This window comes from Phaethon lepturus, unplaced genomic scaffold (assembly GCF_000687285.1).
Source record: "Phaethon lepturus isolate BGI_N335 unplaced genomic scaffold, ASM68728v1 scaffold5520, whole genome shotgun sequence".
In the NCBI taxonomy this organism is placed as follows: domain Eukaryota; kingdom Metazoa; phylum Chordata; class Aves; order Phaethontiformes; family Phaethontidae; genus Phaethon; species Phaethon lepturus.
Window position 1 is genome coordinate 2,663 of NW_010513895.1, and position 15,852 is coordinate 18,514.

A 15,852-nucleotide genomic window follows, 5' to 3' on the forward strand; every position below is an offset into this window, starting at 1 on the left:
GAATGTGATACAGGCCTGGAAATAAGAGGATGAAAGTGACTGGTTTATGGAAGTTACATGTTGATGTCATGCAGTTGAAAATGAGGTTAGCACGTTGCTGCTTTGACCAGAACATCCTCTTAAATAGGTGCCTGGTTAATAAGCATGGTGACTGGCACAAGTGGAACTACAGTCCCCACCTGTTGATTGCTCCTCTGCAGTAAGGTGACCACTGTCACATTCAGTGATGCGTGCATGATCCCACATAGTGTATTAGTCAATAGGCCAATTTGTTAACAAAGTTTTACATGTTCAGAGTATGTCGGTTTTCTTTGAGAAGCCTCTGCCATCCAAGGTGTTAATTCTCTTCCTTATCTCTTTCTCTCAAGGTTTGGACATCTAAGCGTGGCTCACATCTTGCTCGAGAACGGTGCTGATCTCAATGCACAGAATAAGTTAGGAGCCAGTGTCCTCACAATGGCCTCCAGAGGCGGCCACATCAGCATGGTGAAACTGTTGCTAGAATCTGGAGCTTTTGTAGACAATTATGACCATTTTAGCACAAGTGTACTTAACAGCAGCAGAGACGACCTTCCTGATATCACTCCACTAATGGCAGCTGCTCAGCATGGACATGAGGCAGTGGTACATCTGTTATTAGACTGGGGAGCTGATTGTAATTACTCTGTGAAGACTATGGGCTGGAGTCCCTTAATGTTGGCAGCTGTTAGTGGAAAGGTGAGCTTGGCACAGCAGCTCATGGAGAAAGGTGCCAATCCTGATCACCTGAATGTACTACATAAAACACCTTTTGAAATCTCTGTTGGCTTCAAACACAAAGACATGAAGGACTACCTGGAATCTCTCACAACGATCAGACCCCAGGAAGGTATGGAGTGTTATTTTTTTGTTTCGCTTTCTGGAAGTTTTGATTGCGTATTTAGAAATTGAAGGGGTTATTTTGTACGTACATGATGTTTCTTTTCAAAAGTCTAGTTACAAGTTATAATGTTGGAGTAGGTGCACCTACCTTGGGTGAGGGAGGAATGCCCAACTTCAGCAGATTACCTCCATGTTAGCATAATGAGATTCCTGCCCTGCAATAAAAATGACGTGAAACGTTTTAAAATGTTCTAATGTTCTAAACGTTTTTTGCTTTTAGACACGTAATCCAGGTGCTTATTTAGAAAGAAAATTACAAAGGCCTACTTGAAATGGCACTAAAGAAGGGACACTAAAAACAGAATAGGATATGAAAGAAAGGGTGTCGCAGACTCAAAGAAAACCTAAAACATCCAAAACCTAGAAAACCCTGCCTTGTAAGGAAAGACTGAAGAAGTTCAATCTGTCTAGTTTCATGAGGAGGTGGCTAAGAGGTGTGATGATTTACTACAGTGTCCATGTTAAGGACAGGAAGTCCTATACTGGAGGGCCTTTTTATATGTCAACCAAAGAAAAAACCTGTGAGTTTAAAGTTAGAAGAATTTGAATGGGAAATAAGATGCTATGTTTTGTGGTGAAGCTTAGACCTGGAGTGACTTAGTAGAGGTATGCAATAGCTAACAGTTGCAGTCGAGGTTAAATGCCTTTCTAAAACTCATCATCGAATTGTCTTCACCAGGTTTTACGTACAAGGCCTGTGACATGCAGAAAACCAAATGAGGTTAACTTTAACGGTTTCTTCTACCATTCTCTGAATATATGAAACCTCCTCAAAGTCCTTTGATAGTGGACTGTGTATTGTAAGAAAATGAAGTATGAATGTGGATGAATAACAAGTCGGCATGTCCCCGAATTTTCTGTTCCTTGCAGGAGAGGGGAATACTTAATTAATTTCAGGACTTCATAAAATTCATAAGCAACCCCCTCTCTTAAAACGTGAATATGCCTGTTTCTGTGCACGCACAGATATAGGCACACATACTGCTCGTGTATGTACAAAACTAGATTAAAATGACATTATTTCAATGCAAATCTCAACTAAAATGAAGTTAAGAAATGCTGCTTTTATGGTTTTTAATTTTGCCCTGTAATGCATTCGTTATGTGCACTGAATGAGACAAGAGAACTGATAAAGAAACATTTTGTGACCGTGTAATTAAAGAATGTGTGGTGGTCATGTAGCTTTAGCTAGGACCATGGAAGGATAGAAGAAATCTATGATTTTGTGGAGAGAGGTAATATCTGGTACTAAGGGATCTGAAGGCTTAGGAAGGTGTGAGCAAATTTATACTACAACATTTCTCTTCAGTCTTAACCAGTATATCCAGTACCATACACTCAACCAAAAGGACAGAATAGTATATTGTTTGTCTTAACAGTATTTTTCCAAGATTTTTGAATTACTAAGCAAATTTTTATTCTCTTGACAGTTTTTTGTATGTAATTTTCTAGGATTTTTGTTTTTATTGAAGATAAAGGTTAAACCTACTTTCTGTCACCTGTCAGTTTGAAATGTTAATGAATTTAGTTTTTAAACATTTTTTATTTATTGCAGATATCTTTCCAAATTAGCTTTTCTTTCTAGCTGGTTCTATAAAATACTGTTATGAATGTCTTAGTTTTGTTAAAGTATTGTGGATTTGTTTCTCTTTCCTTCCCCAGAATTTTGTTTATGATAACAGAAATGCATTAAATCTGTTTCTCAAATCAGACAGTTTGATTTGGACATTATGTTGCACATTCAAATGTCAGTAAGTCATTTCAGAGGTTGAGACCTTACTCTGTATGTGGCTGTTTGGGGACACTTTTCAAGGTATTTGTGCTTTATGATGCAGAGCAGTGCTGGGAGGTGCTTAACCACAGCATTTGGAAGAACTGCACCTGGATATTTCAGCTTTGGAGTACTTGTTATGAAATCTAAGGATGTGGCTAGCCCTAGAAAAAAACCTTTTCTAGGAGCTACCACCCATCCAGTCATGCTGGCAGAAAGCCTGTGCAGTAGGATATCCCCTCTAAGCTCTTTGCCACTTGTGATACCCAAATAGGCTTATTTAAATATATTTTCTGATTATGTCTATATTACACTGCCATGTGGACATGTCCGCAATCCCCAAAATTATTAATTTTTGTTTACATTTGGTGTCATTTCGGCAGGTCAAGCTTCCCTTGTACTTTAAGAAGCAAGGACAAAAATCTGACATTTGTTTCTGCTTCAGAGAAGGTGTTAACTTAGTCAGATGTTGACTCATAGGTTAAGTTGAAGCTAAGGCTTTCATACAGCCACGCTGCCAGACAGAACCATCTGACTGTAGACATTTGCTCATGACCAGTCTCCGAGGAATAGACATCAGTTGGTTACAGTACACAGACAGAATCAGATGTCTGTGGGGTTCACCAGGGCAGTGCTTTATAACTTGCCCCTGTGTTTGCACATACAGAACATACATGCAGGCAGAGTTGGCCTGATGAGTCTTGAAAGTTTTCTGGGGTTATACCACCTAAAGTATTGAAGAAGTCTGTTTAAGCTAGGAGGGTGGACTTGCTTTAAAGCAGATGAGTGTTCCTGTCGCCTCTGCTAAGGGGGAGTTTCCATCACCAGAAGGATAGTAACTAATTGGGGCAGAGAGGGGGGTAAAAATGTTAAGCTTCCACACAAATTTCTGAATTGTTTTTTGACCATGGCTTCAGTCTCCTTCTAGCACTGGAGTCTTGTGCATCGTGGGAAGAAAAAAGATCCTTTCTCTCATAAGAAAGGTGCCAGAAAAATCATGGATCAGAATTTGTCTTCTGATCCATTGCCATAGATAGGGCAAACTGCCTCCCGAAAGCAAGCAACTCGCTTCTCAGGGCTGTTGTCAGTAGGAAATTCAGAACTACCCAAAATGGCATGGGTGTTGCCTGTGTTCTGTCCCTATCCTTGCTTCGGCTTACCCCGACAGCAGTCCTTCCTTCTGGCATCTCCTTGTGGTCTCCTGCTCCCTGAGGCTGCTTCTCTTCCAGGCTTTCCACATGCCAAGAACGGAGTCTGGTCCTTTCCTAAACTAGTCTTTTGAAATTTGTTTTTCAACAGTGAGCTCATACACAATTCCTTCTGTAAAAGCAGTTTCTGAAAGAGGAGAAAAATGTAGGAGCCACCACTCTCTTTCCCAGTCTTAAACTAAGAGTTTCTCTCTCTCTCTTTTTTTTTTGTACTTTTCCAGCAATTGCTTTTGTTCAGCATTTTCAAATTAATTCCTTTGGAGTCAAGCTATGAACATTAACCTTTTCTGTATTGTCATAAAAATGGCAGAATCAGGCCCAGGAAATCTCTCAACGTCTCCTCGTTTTCTTTAAAATCTTTTTACCCCATTGATTCTGTAGTGTCAGTAATGCTTTGGAAGGTGGAGGAAGATGTATTTTTCTGGCTTGAGTGGAAGGTGCAAAATATTTCACTATTTTTTTTCCTCATCTTTCATAGTGTCAGCAGTTTCAAAGTGCTTTGAAAGCATGTCGAAGGAATGACCCTTCATTCAAAATATCAAAATTTGTAATAATTACAGTTCTTATTATGGGGGTGGTGATCTGGGAGTGGAAGGATATCTATTAATGCACAAATAACAAGCTGTGTGGTTAAATCATCACCATTATTTTTGTGACCTTCACAAACTAACCTGGCAATACTCAAGAGGAAATAAAAATGGGACAGTTTGTAAAACTCCTTTTGAGTCACCTTTCAAAATAATCCCGTACTGTTTGAGTGTTTGCTGTTGTACAGAGGATTACACCAGACCACAGAACCATACTGTGGTTCCTTAATTGGTATTTTAGTCTTCCAGACAGGAAACACAGAAGTTCCCAAATACAATTTCCTGATAGAGAATGGAAGTTGAAAGGCAAAAGCCTATACTGGCGCTTTATTATAGTTTGTAGTTTTAGCTCTGCACAGAGAACCATACAGGTGAGTCATTCTTCCCAATGGGGATAAAAAGGTTATCAGTGCTTTCTTTGTTCATTTTAAATATATGTCTAAACATCTGTTTTGTAGTATCTTTATGTAATTTTTTAATAGTTTTTGCTATAAAAATTATACTAGAAATTTTTTCTTTTTTAATGACTGCTAATAGAAATATTTATATTTCTTTCAGATGCAGAAAAGAGGCAACCTGATGTCTTCCATGCTTTGAAATTGGGTAAGTAGTGATAGGATCCTTCCACCATGTCTGGTTCTTGTAATTTCAGAGCATGTTTGTTTGCTAACACAGGAAATCATGTTTTTATATATGACTTTGTTTTTTTCCATATTTTTCTTTTCATTTTAAAAGTACATTTATTTCTGTAGTTTATATTTTTTCACGTTCCAATATGAGAAAATATTTATGAACTCCTGGTTGTGCCCTTCATGCCAATATGGTGTGATACAGTAGTTCCAATTATTCCAAAACCATGCTACCGTTACTATGATTTTTTTTTTCCTTCCTCATAAACTTGAAGTTTGAAAACAAAAGTGCTGATTGGTGCAAAAATTATGCTGGCCTCTACTTCATGTGAGCTTTGTAATTGCTTTTTAAAATTGCTTCAGGAAAAAAGATCACGGTGCACTGAAGGCTGGCTCTACCCTTCCTGACTGTGATATGTGCATACAGAATAAGTTAGAGTTGGGCACAATTACCTCTCCAACTTTTTTGTCCATGTACCAACTCCTGACTGTAACATAATCATGAAGCCTTTAGTATGGTTCCCTTTCTTGCTTTCAGCAGGGGGCTGCAACCTGAAGAGAGCTCTGAGTTAGCAACTTTCACAGTTTCTGATAGATTTTGAGATCTTTTTTATTATTATTATTTGTAAATGAAGATTTTTGTGAAGGAAAATGCCATTTTTTCTAAACAACTCTCCAAATGGTTTCAGCATTGTGTCTTTAGATCGACAGTTATCTTCCAGGTTTTATTGTTGCTGCATTCCTATTGAAAAGTTAGAGGTGTGTTTTAAATGGTCAAGCCTGGCCTTAGCGTTCGGATCTCATCCTGGGTTTGGTACAATGGTTTAACAGTTGCTTTTCAGTTAACCATCTGTCTTGGTTTAACCCACCTCCGGGCTAAATGCTAGCAATTGCTCTACCACCCGAAAAACCCCTCCCAGCCGAGAAAGGGAAATTGGGGAAAGAAAGGAAACTTGTGGGTTGAAATAGGTTGAAATAGAAACAGATTTAACAAAACAATAAAACTAATACTAATACTAAAGCCATGTAAAGTACACAGAGTTATACTCGGCCCAGATATTGGTTGCGAGCTGCATGCTCCCAGCAGCAAACACTGGTCGACGAGCACTGCGAGCGGCACAGCTCCAGCGCAGGGAGAGCAGGCCTCGGGAGCAACGTGACGGGTGAGACCCTCCTGGGATGGCAGCCATGGAGAGAGAACCGTTCCCAGCAGACTCCCCAGTTTATGGTGAGCGTGATGTTTATGGTATGGAATACTTCTGCTGGCCTGCCTGGATCAGCTGCCTTGGCCTCCATTTCTCCTAGCTTTAGCACCTGGCTGTCTCAAGACTGCTGGAGGCCTTGATCACTATGGAAACCCAGATACCATGGCTGGCCGTGAACTCAAAGAAAGTGTCTTACCAGCTTTGTTCTCACAGTAACGGGTGCTGCAGTCGTCTTAGAAATGCAGCTTTCCTGAACAGAAAACTGATTTTATGCTTTTTTCCCAGCAAAACCAGGACACCATCCTAAATCACCTTCTCAGGAATTTTATGGCTTTTCAGGCTACCAGAACTGGAAATGGGCAGACATGGTAGTGAAGAAGAAAGAGGTGATAGGTAGCAGTACTGGGAGCTCTCTCTTAAATGTCGACTCTTCACACGTAAGATACCCAAACTTCTTCCTGGGAAACCGTCAGGTCTGTAAGATTTTAGAGAGTTCAGATGCCCTTCTTGTACCCCTGTGACTTTTAATTTGAGATTTATAAACATTAGCGCTGTGTCAGAAGGAGTCTTATGGGGGAGCCAAATGAATACTGGTCAGCATACTCCTTTTGTTTTTTTCTGAAATACTTGCCTATGGATAGCAGCAGTGTTAAAAAAACCAACTGTGGTGAGTTGACCTTGGCTAGAGGCCAGGTGCCCACCAAAGCCACTCTATCACTCCCCCTCCTCAGCTGGACAGGGGAGAGAAAAGTATAACAAGAAGCTTCTGGGTTGAGATAAGGACAGGGAGAGATCAGTCAGCAATTACGTCACATGCAAAACGGACTTAACTTAGGGAAATTACTTCAATTTTTTTACCGATCAAATCCAAGTAGGATAATGAGAAATAAAACCAAATCTTAAAACACCTTCTCCCCACTCCTCCCTTCTTCTTGGGCTCAACTTTGTTCCTAATTTCTCTACCACTTCCCCTCCGAGTGGCACAGGGGGACAGGGAATGGGGGTTGTGGTCAGTTCATCACACCTTGTCTCTGCTGCTCCTTCCTCCTCAGGGGAGAACTCCTCACACTCTGCCCCTGCTCCAGCCTGGGGTCCCTCCCACGGGAGGCAGTCCTCCATGGACTGCTCCAGCGTGGGTCCTTCCCACGGGCTGCAGTTCTTCACGAGCTGCTCCAGCCTGGGTCCCCCCACGGGTGCTGTCCTTCAGGAACAGACGGCTCCAGCCTGGGTCCCCCACAGGGGTACAAGTCCTGCCCGCAACCCTGCTCCAGCCTGGGCTCCTCTCTCCATGGGTCCACAGGTCCTACCAGGAGCCCACTCCAGCGCAGGCCTCCCACAGGGTCACAGCCTCCTTCAGGCATCCCCCTGCTGTGGCGTGGGGTCCTCCCCAGGCTCCAGATGGAGATCTGTTCCACCAGTGTGGAGCTCCATGGCTGCAGGGGCACAGCTGGCTCCACCAGGGTCTTCCCCAGGGGCTACCAGGGACCCTCTGCTTCAGCGCCTGGAGCCCCTCCTGCTGCCCTGGCTTGGGGGTCTGCAGGGCTGCTGCTCTCGCACATTCTCACTCCTCTCCTCTGGCTGCAGTTGCACAGATTTTTTTTCTCCCCTTCTTAACTCTGTTACCCCAGAGGCACTGCCACTGTCGCTGATGGGCTTGGCCTTGGCCAGCAATGAGTAACTGTCTTGGAGCCGGCTGGTGTTGGCCCTGTGAGACATGGGGGAAGCTTCTGGCAGCTTCTCAGAGAAGCCACCCCTGCAGCCCCGACTACTACCGAAATCTTGCCACACAAACCCAACACACCAGCTCACTAGGTTAAGAAGTGTCCAGGCCAGAGTTCAAAGTTAATTCTTGAGTCTGTGTCGGTTTCAGGGTTTCTGTTTAACAAGGTCTCTGATGCGGGTCTGTGTTAAAAAAGCCACCTGCTGTTTTTTACTAAATTGGGACATAAAATGGTAGTTCTGTGCTTTTATATCTTTCCTGTTCCAAGAAATTAGCTGAGAGGCACAGGTGGGTGTTTAGTTTCAGTGAGTGCATTCAAGTGCCTGCAGGGTTTGTCTGAGATTCTGACAGGCTTAAAGTTGAGAATTTTTCCATTTGCATGGCAGTTGATGATTTGCTGCTTCTTGCCTCTGTTCCTACAGTGGCACATATTCGGTCATAGAGATCTTTTTTCCTCTTAACTTCTCCCCTGCTTTTGCCTGCCATATGTCATCAAAAAAGTAAGGGAAGTGGGTGAACTTAAGCTCTTTGCTTAAGATACCCCTGACTACCTGATACATTTTTAAGAAGTGCTTGTTCCTACTTTTATTAAGGTTTAGAAGAAGAACCACAACCTGGTTAAAATATGTTCAGTAGCATACTTTGGACAGCTTTCCGTAATCTAGAACAAGAACTCAGTGACTACCAGCCTCTTTATGTGGAAACATGAGCGTTAGGTTCACTTTTAAGGAAATAGATGACTGGAATAATGCATTACTCTTGAGCAAGGAGTAGGGAAGTTTTGCATTGGAGATTAGTTTAAATATTGGAGGCAGAATTAAAAAAACCCCGACATTCTGAATATAAGAAAGTTGAGCACTGGAATAGGTTAATTGATTGTGAGGTTGTGGAACTGTATCGGTAGAGATTTTTAGAATCAGTGAATCACCTTTGTAAGAGGAACTTATGGGTCAGTGTGACACAGGGCGTTGTTCTACCTGCTTAAGGCAAGGGATGGTCTTCGCCACTTTTCAGAGTGCCTTTTTACCCATTCTCTTTGATTCTAAAATTGTTGCTTTCTGTGATGTCAGCCTATGGAAATGGAACAACAATCTTTGTCCTGCTGACATCAGTTTTCCTTGCATGACATCATCTTATGACCATTTAATAGAAATATTCCCTACTGGTGTCTTCCCATGTGGGATGCACTGCAGTTTATACAGCCTTTATAGTTTAGTTGTTAATTTCAGTAAATGATTCTTGTAATGGGATTGTATTGTAAGTGTACAGGTAGGGAAAATGATGGAAAACAGTGCCTCATGCTTATGCCACCATTTCATGTAGCCCGGGAAGATGTACTGGTTAACTAAAAGACCAAAGATCAGTACAAGTATTTAGCTTTAGTGTTTCAGTTGCTCTAGAACTTTATTTTTTCTGTTTTAATGCCACTAAATGTAGACCAATGTCAGCAAATAAAAATATATACTAATTTAGTGGCTAAGTAGTTCTCTGTTGCTCATGTAGATTATGTTTTATCGCTGTTTTGCAGGAAACTTTCAGCTGGTTAAGGAGATCGTTGATGAAGACCCAAGTCAGGTCAATATTACCAATGTTGACGGCGCGTCTCCGTTAATGATTGCGGCTGTAACTGGACAGCTGCCCCTTGTTCAGCTCCTGGTTGAGAAAAATGCTGATATTGACAAACAGGATAATGTTCATGGCTGGACAGCACTAATGCAGGCCACATACCACGGGTAAGGTATATGCTGTCTTTGGGTCTAGCAGTAAAGAAGTTTCATTTTCTTACATCCCAATAGAAAAAAAATCTTCCTGATAGTGCCTTTGGGAGAAGAGGGGACTTACAAGACGTTGAGAGACTTGTGACTTCGGTTTCCCTTGACTCTTGCACTGCCCTCAGTTTTTCAGAGCAGACCTGAATGCCATTTGGGCAGGACACAGAATAAGTGTCACATTTGGGAACTTAAATCTTGCTCAGTAAGTGCTGGGAACGTAGTGCTCCAGGCAGGCACTAAGAGCTGAAGATTTCAACTTCAATCCTTTGATGCTTTTTAGTGTTTCCTAAAATAGTGTCACCCCTGCCAGGGTTGTAGGCCTATGTGAAGTTGTGAAACTTCAAGGCAGTCACCCTTCTATGTGCCATATTTTCCAGTCTTAAAACCATTCTTATGTTCCCTTATTCAGACTTCAGTTTTCATGGAGTTTTCTGAAATGCGCCCACTGGAGAAATGATTGTCATTTTCTCTAAAGCTCCTTCATAAATGCAGGTAGGCACTTAAGACTCAGACCCCAGGAATCATAGAATAGTTTGGGTTGGAAGTGACCTTTAAAGGTCATCTAGTCCAACCCCTCTAGTGAGCAGGGACAGCTTCAACTAGATCAGGTTGCTCAGAGCCCCGTCCAGCCTGACCCTGAATATTTTCAGGGATGGAGCATCTATCACCTCTCTGGGCAACCTGTGCCAGTGTTTCACCACCCTCATTGTGAAAAATTTCTTCCTTATAGCTAGTCTAAATCTACCCTCTTTTAGTGTAAAACTATTGCACCTTGTCTTATGGCAACAGGCCCTGCTAAAAAGTCTGTCCCCATCTTTCTCAGAAGCCCCCTTTAAGTAATGGAAGGCTGCGGTAAGGTCTCCCTGGAGCCTCTTCTTCTCCAGGCTGACCAAACCTAACTCTCTCAGCCTGTCCTCATAGGAGAGGTACTCCACCCCTCTGATCATTTTTGTGACCCTCCTCTGGACCCTCTCAAACAGGTCCATGTCTTTCCTGTGCTGTGGGATCCAGAACTGGACGCAGGACTCCAGGTGGGGGTCTTGCCAGAGTGGAGTGGAGGGGTAGAATCCCCTCCCTCGACCTGCTGGCCACGCTGCTTTGGATGCAGCCCAGGATATGGGTGGCCTTCTGGGCTGTGAGGGCACATTGCCAGCTCATGTCCAGCTTTTCTTCCACCAGTACCCCCAAGTCCTTCTCGGCAGGGCTGCTCTCAAATCCCCTCACCCCCCAGCCTGTACTGATACTGGTGGTTGCCCTGACCCATGTGCAGGACCCTGCACTTGGCCTTGTTGAACCTCATGAGGATCACACTGGCCCCTTCCTCAGACTTGTCCAGGTCCCTCTGGATGGCATCATCCCTCAGGCATGTCAACTGCATCGCTCAGCTTGGTGTCATCTGCAAACTTGCTGAGAGTGCACTCGATCCCACTGTCTGTGTCGCTGAGGAAGATGTTAAAGGGTACTAGTCCCAAGACAGAGGCCTGAGGGACACCACTCATCACTGATCTCCATCTAGACATTGAGATGTTGACCCCTACCCTCTGGATGCGACCATCCAACCAGTTCCAGGAATTGGCCTGGTATTTCACTTGTGATCTCTGTCATATACTTGGCATTCTCTGAATACAGGATGTTTGGTTTAGGAAGGTTGTATTGTTGTAGACAAGGCCCTCAGCAAGCTGAAGATTCACTTCACTGCCTGTTAATGCTCACATTAGTTGTACAAATACAAATATTCTGCTCCAGCTTTTAATTTTAGTCAGCAGATCTCATTGGACTATGAAAGTGCAACAGAGGGGCAAAATAGGAGGTCAAGTTGTCATTGCTTTGTGAAAATTTTCTGAAGTAGTTCCTGGGACCTACATAAGATGAGATTCTTTGCTTCCTCACCGATGCAGTACTGAGAGTAACAATAGGCATTTCACAGAAATGCCTGAGGATCAGGTTTTCTGGTGCAGCCGTTCTGCTTAGCAGCAGCCACCCCAGTGCACAGCTGGTGTAGAAGCAGACAGCAGAAGGTGATGTGCAGGGCTGCTGTCCCCTTGCTGGTACTCAGGCACTTCTCTTGTCTGTGGAAGCACAGAGCACAGCTGAGTGCTGCGTGTGTTCAGATACTGCCTGTTCAGTTTCCTCAAGGACTGTGTTACAAAAATTCCTTTCCCTATTATATCAGCTGGTCTTCATAGTATGAAATTGTATGAAGCTTGCTAATACACTTAATGTTTGAGGCAGTGGAATTTTACTGGAGACTTTGGTATTGTTCGTGCTTAAGTAAAACAAACTGAAGGACACGAGCTCAGTGGGAGGACCAGAAGGACATCTCAGCCCTGGAAATAAGGACTTGGCTTCTTAGAAACTTAGAGCTGTTCACGAAGGATAAAAGACACCCATAGCCAACCAAGATAACATCAGCATCCTAGCCCCCTAACACATCCTTGAAACCCTCCGAGTGTTGTCTGGCATCATAGATAAGTAACAATAGCAAGACTGACTGACATCTGGATCAGTAGACAAGCAACAAGAATGCTGCAGAAATACAGTTGCTTTGCAAAGTTTTACTATGATTAGTAGTTGGTAGCGTGGGTGTTAGTCATTAGTCAAATCATGTTGTACCTAAACGCTCGAAGTGTACGAGAACCCTGTGTAAAACCACATTAGGGGTGCCCCACTTTGTCTGGGACACCCCATGTGCATGAATAAATATTTACCCTTGTAATTCTATACTTTGCGTCCTAGTCTTTCTCCTTGATTGGCATGGGCCAGTTGCAAATTTTCGTAACAACTGGAAATCTTCAGCCTCCGCAGAGCCTCAGCTTGCCCCTTCTCCTGAGGAGCAAGGGTGGAGGGTCTTTGGTTTGAAGGGAGAGCAAGCAAGGTCTGTGTGAGCCAGGGACACTAAAGGATTGTCTCTGTGTGCCCTCAAGGTGCAGGACTGGAAAGCAGGATGGGGTGGGGTGTGACAGTTTTAAGGAAGAGAAGAAAAGTAATGGGAAGTATGCAGAAGAGCTGTGGTAGGGGTAAGCAGAATTTCTGTTAGAAGAGAGGAGGAACATTCCTCCTCCGTTTTAGGTTGATTTTATTTGCGTTGAGTTCAGAAGTGAAAACTTCGTCTGTAGGATAAGATGTTCTGAAGTGGAAAGGTTGAGATCTGCTTGTCAGCTTCAGTATTAGAGTTTGCAGTCATCTATTGCTACTTACAAACATTTTTGCTCTATATTGCTTATGTATGTCAGAGTTTGTTTTTATACAAGGTCAGGCTCTGCTCAAGAGGAGTTTTGTATTAATTATGTTTTCCCTAGCTTTGTTGGCTGTTCACTTATTTTGTAGGCTGAATTACAGTATCGTTTTTAACTGACGAGGCAAGTCCTGCTTATTTATTCAGGTGTAGGAGAGGGGCTAATGGGAATGGGATAGTGAATTCCTTTTATGCAACTAGTTTTTATGAGGTTTTTGTTGGAAGGTGTTTCTGTTGGTTATCATTTAATGCTGACTGGTTTTGCATTTTAAACACCTCAAGGAAGTGGTAATGTGCCTTATCAACTATATAATTAGTATTTTCAATTAAGTGAAGTACTGTTTGGAGTTTATAAATTATGTTCAGTCAGTTTGGCTTTTCCATAGGCAATTTCTAACCTGTTTTGAATATGAAGTTGTGTTGGAGTATTAGTGATGGCATATGTTGACTACTGGAACTGACCTTTGTATTTCCATTTGCTTTTTTTCCCTAGGCATTAATGGCCTTACATTGGGAGGGTGCTTGGCAGCAAATTCCAGAGTCAGTTCCAAAGAGTCAGCTTAAGAAACTGACTATCCAAATTAGGATTTTTCAGGCATGTTGATGAGTGTAACTCATAGTGAGTAAACAGTGACTCACAAAGGAATCATGGGAGCTTCTGAATAGCTTGTGAATAAATTTGAGACTTGGTTAGCTATAGAAGAGGTAAAACTCTGATCTCTAATTGAGGAGCAATGGTATAAAAAGATGAAAATGGAGTATTAGGGTTTTCTTTTTTCTTCTTTTTTTAACATGAGCACTGCCTTTTTTTCTTTCCTTAAAGAAACAAAGATGTTGTAAAGTATTTGTTAAATCAAGGAGCTGATGTCAATCTTCGTGCAAAAAATGGATACACAGCTTTTGACCTGATAATGCTGCTGAATGATCCAGGTATGTTATTTCAAAGAGCACTGAGGAAATGTACAACATAAACAGATAAACATCCCTTCCAATCTAGAAAATACATTAAAGTTGCTAGGAAGGTCCAAGATGGACTCGACCAAGAAAGGATACTACCTGAAAATGGTGGGTTTTGAGTTAATTGGATAGATGAGTGTATACATTTATGGGATAACAGATTTTGTGCATTCCTCTTGCCTTTGTTTTTGAAGCGGCTCCAAAATGTGTTGTTTGTGTCACTAGAGCCAGTTCAGTGGCATCTGACTGTGGTGGCCCAGGTATTCTGTAGTGTCATTAGCACAGAGCTATGAACTGGAGCTAGAAGTTTCCACTCTGTAAACAGCAGTAAAGGGACAGGACAAAGAGAGTGCAGTCAGAACAAAACTAGTGAACGCCTAGCTGAACTTCGCACTAGGTCTGTAAAGGCTGTTTTTATGGGAGTGCTTTAGGAAAAGGCAGCATGTTTTGGGCAGACTTCAATGAAACACGTTTAGTTTTTGTTGTAGTTTGTTTAGCCTATGTAATTTCTTATTGTTAACCTTGCCTGGTACCTGAATTGCTTTACCTGAAGCTAAAAAACACTACTGCTGATGGAATTAATGTTTGTTTTCTCTGTATTTACTCATTGTGGTGTTTTTGGTCACTAGCAGATACCTTTCCTTTGTTAAAAGTAGATCACTAATAGTATGAAATCTTAGAAAATAAATACAGTGAATTTTTTTATAACTAACATCTTGTAGGACAGAGTAGTAGACAGAGTTTCTACAGTAGTAGAACTGTAGGTCAGTTCTGTTTGTCCTTCTGAAAGTCTTTCCTGACTTCTGTATAAGACACAGATTTACAGAATATTTTTTTGCTTTCCTCTTCTCATCTCATGCTTGTTCTTTTTTCTTCCTCTTCTTTTCTTTTTTTCTTTCTTTTTTTTTTGTCTGCCTTTTTTCTTACCATGTCTTTTCAGTCCCTTCATTGTCCAGGCTGAAAATTTCCTTTCTCTTTGGGATTTAATTGCAAGCTTCTTTTCTGCAACCTACACTTGAAGAAAGAATATTAATTTTTCTCTACTATCTTCTGTGTCAGGTGAGAAAAGGGAGCATCACAATACCGTTCTTAACTTATAAACTGCGAGAGGAGGCAGTTCACTTGGTCACACGTGACTGATTGTGACTGAATAGGATGCTTATTTATATACCACCTTTAGAGAGGTGATGGTAAGACTGCAGCCCACTGTGGGGAGAAGATGTGGGAAACCTAGGTGAAGAAAGAGGGTTTTGGGCATCTTTGTTTCTGAGAGGTAGATCAATTACTACTTTTATGGGATTTAGAGGGAAAGTGTCAGCATATCAGTCATAATTTGGGAAAGCAAAGCAGACTAAACATTATATTGATTTGTTTTCTTTTAGACACAGAGCTTGTAAGATTATTGGCATCAGCATGCATGCAAGTAGACAAAGACAAGAATAAACTAAACAACAGATCCTCTTTGCCTTGTTCCAGAAGTAGGCAATCCTTAAATGTCCCAATGTTGCCAGACGACAAAGGAGGTCTAAGGGTAAATATATTCACTCTTAATAAATAGCCAATGCATTGTTTCCTGTAATGTATGATGCAGAGAAAGTCATTGCTAAGAAGTACTTTGGATCTAAAATGTACCTGGATTTTTTGGGAGGTGATGTGTTCTGCATTCTTCATTGACAGCGCTTTCTGTTTTTATGAAATGTAGCATGTATTCAGCTTTCCTTTTGTCAGATGGCAAGGCAAAGGGAAGACTTTTAAGGAAGAGCACTGAAGCATTTTAGTGCCTAGAAGTAGATCTCGTAATTAAGTAGTGGAAGGTATGTTACAGAATCACAGAATCACTAAGGTTG

The 15,852-nt window shown here is 41.9% G+C and overlaps 1 protein-coding gene across 1 annotated transcript; it reads left to right on the top strand.

The window, feature by feature from the left end:
* Window positions 1-368: 368 nt before the first annotated feature.
* LOC104624013 (ankyrin repeat and SAM domain-containing protein 6-like) lies at window positions 369-15,536 on the top strand (the record flags this gene model as incomplete). Its single annotated transcript, XM_010291267.1, has 5 exons — window positions 369-868; window positions 5,046-5,090; window positions 9,570-9,774; window positions 13,872-13,978; window positions 15,388-15,536. Coding segments are annotated over 5 exons (1,006 nt in total), but the record flags the coding sequence as incomplete, so codon positions are not given.
* Window positions 15,537-15,852: the final 316 nt, after the last annotated feature.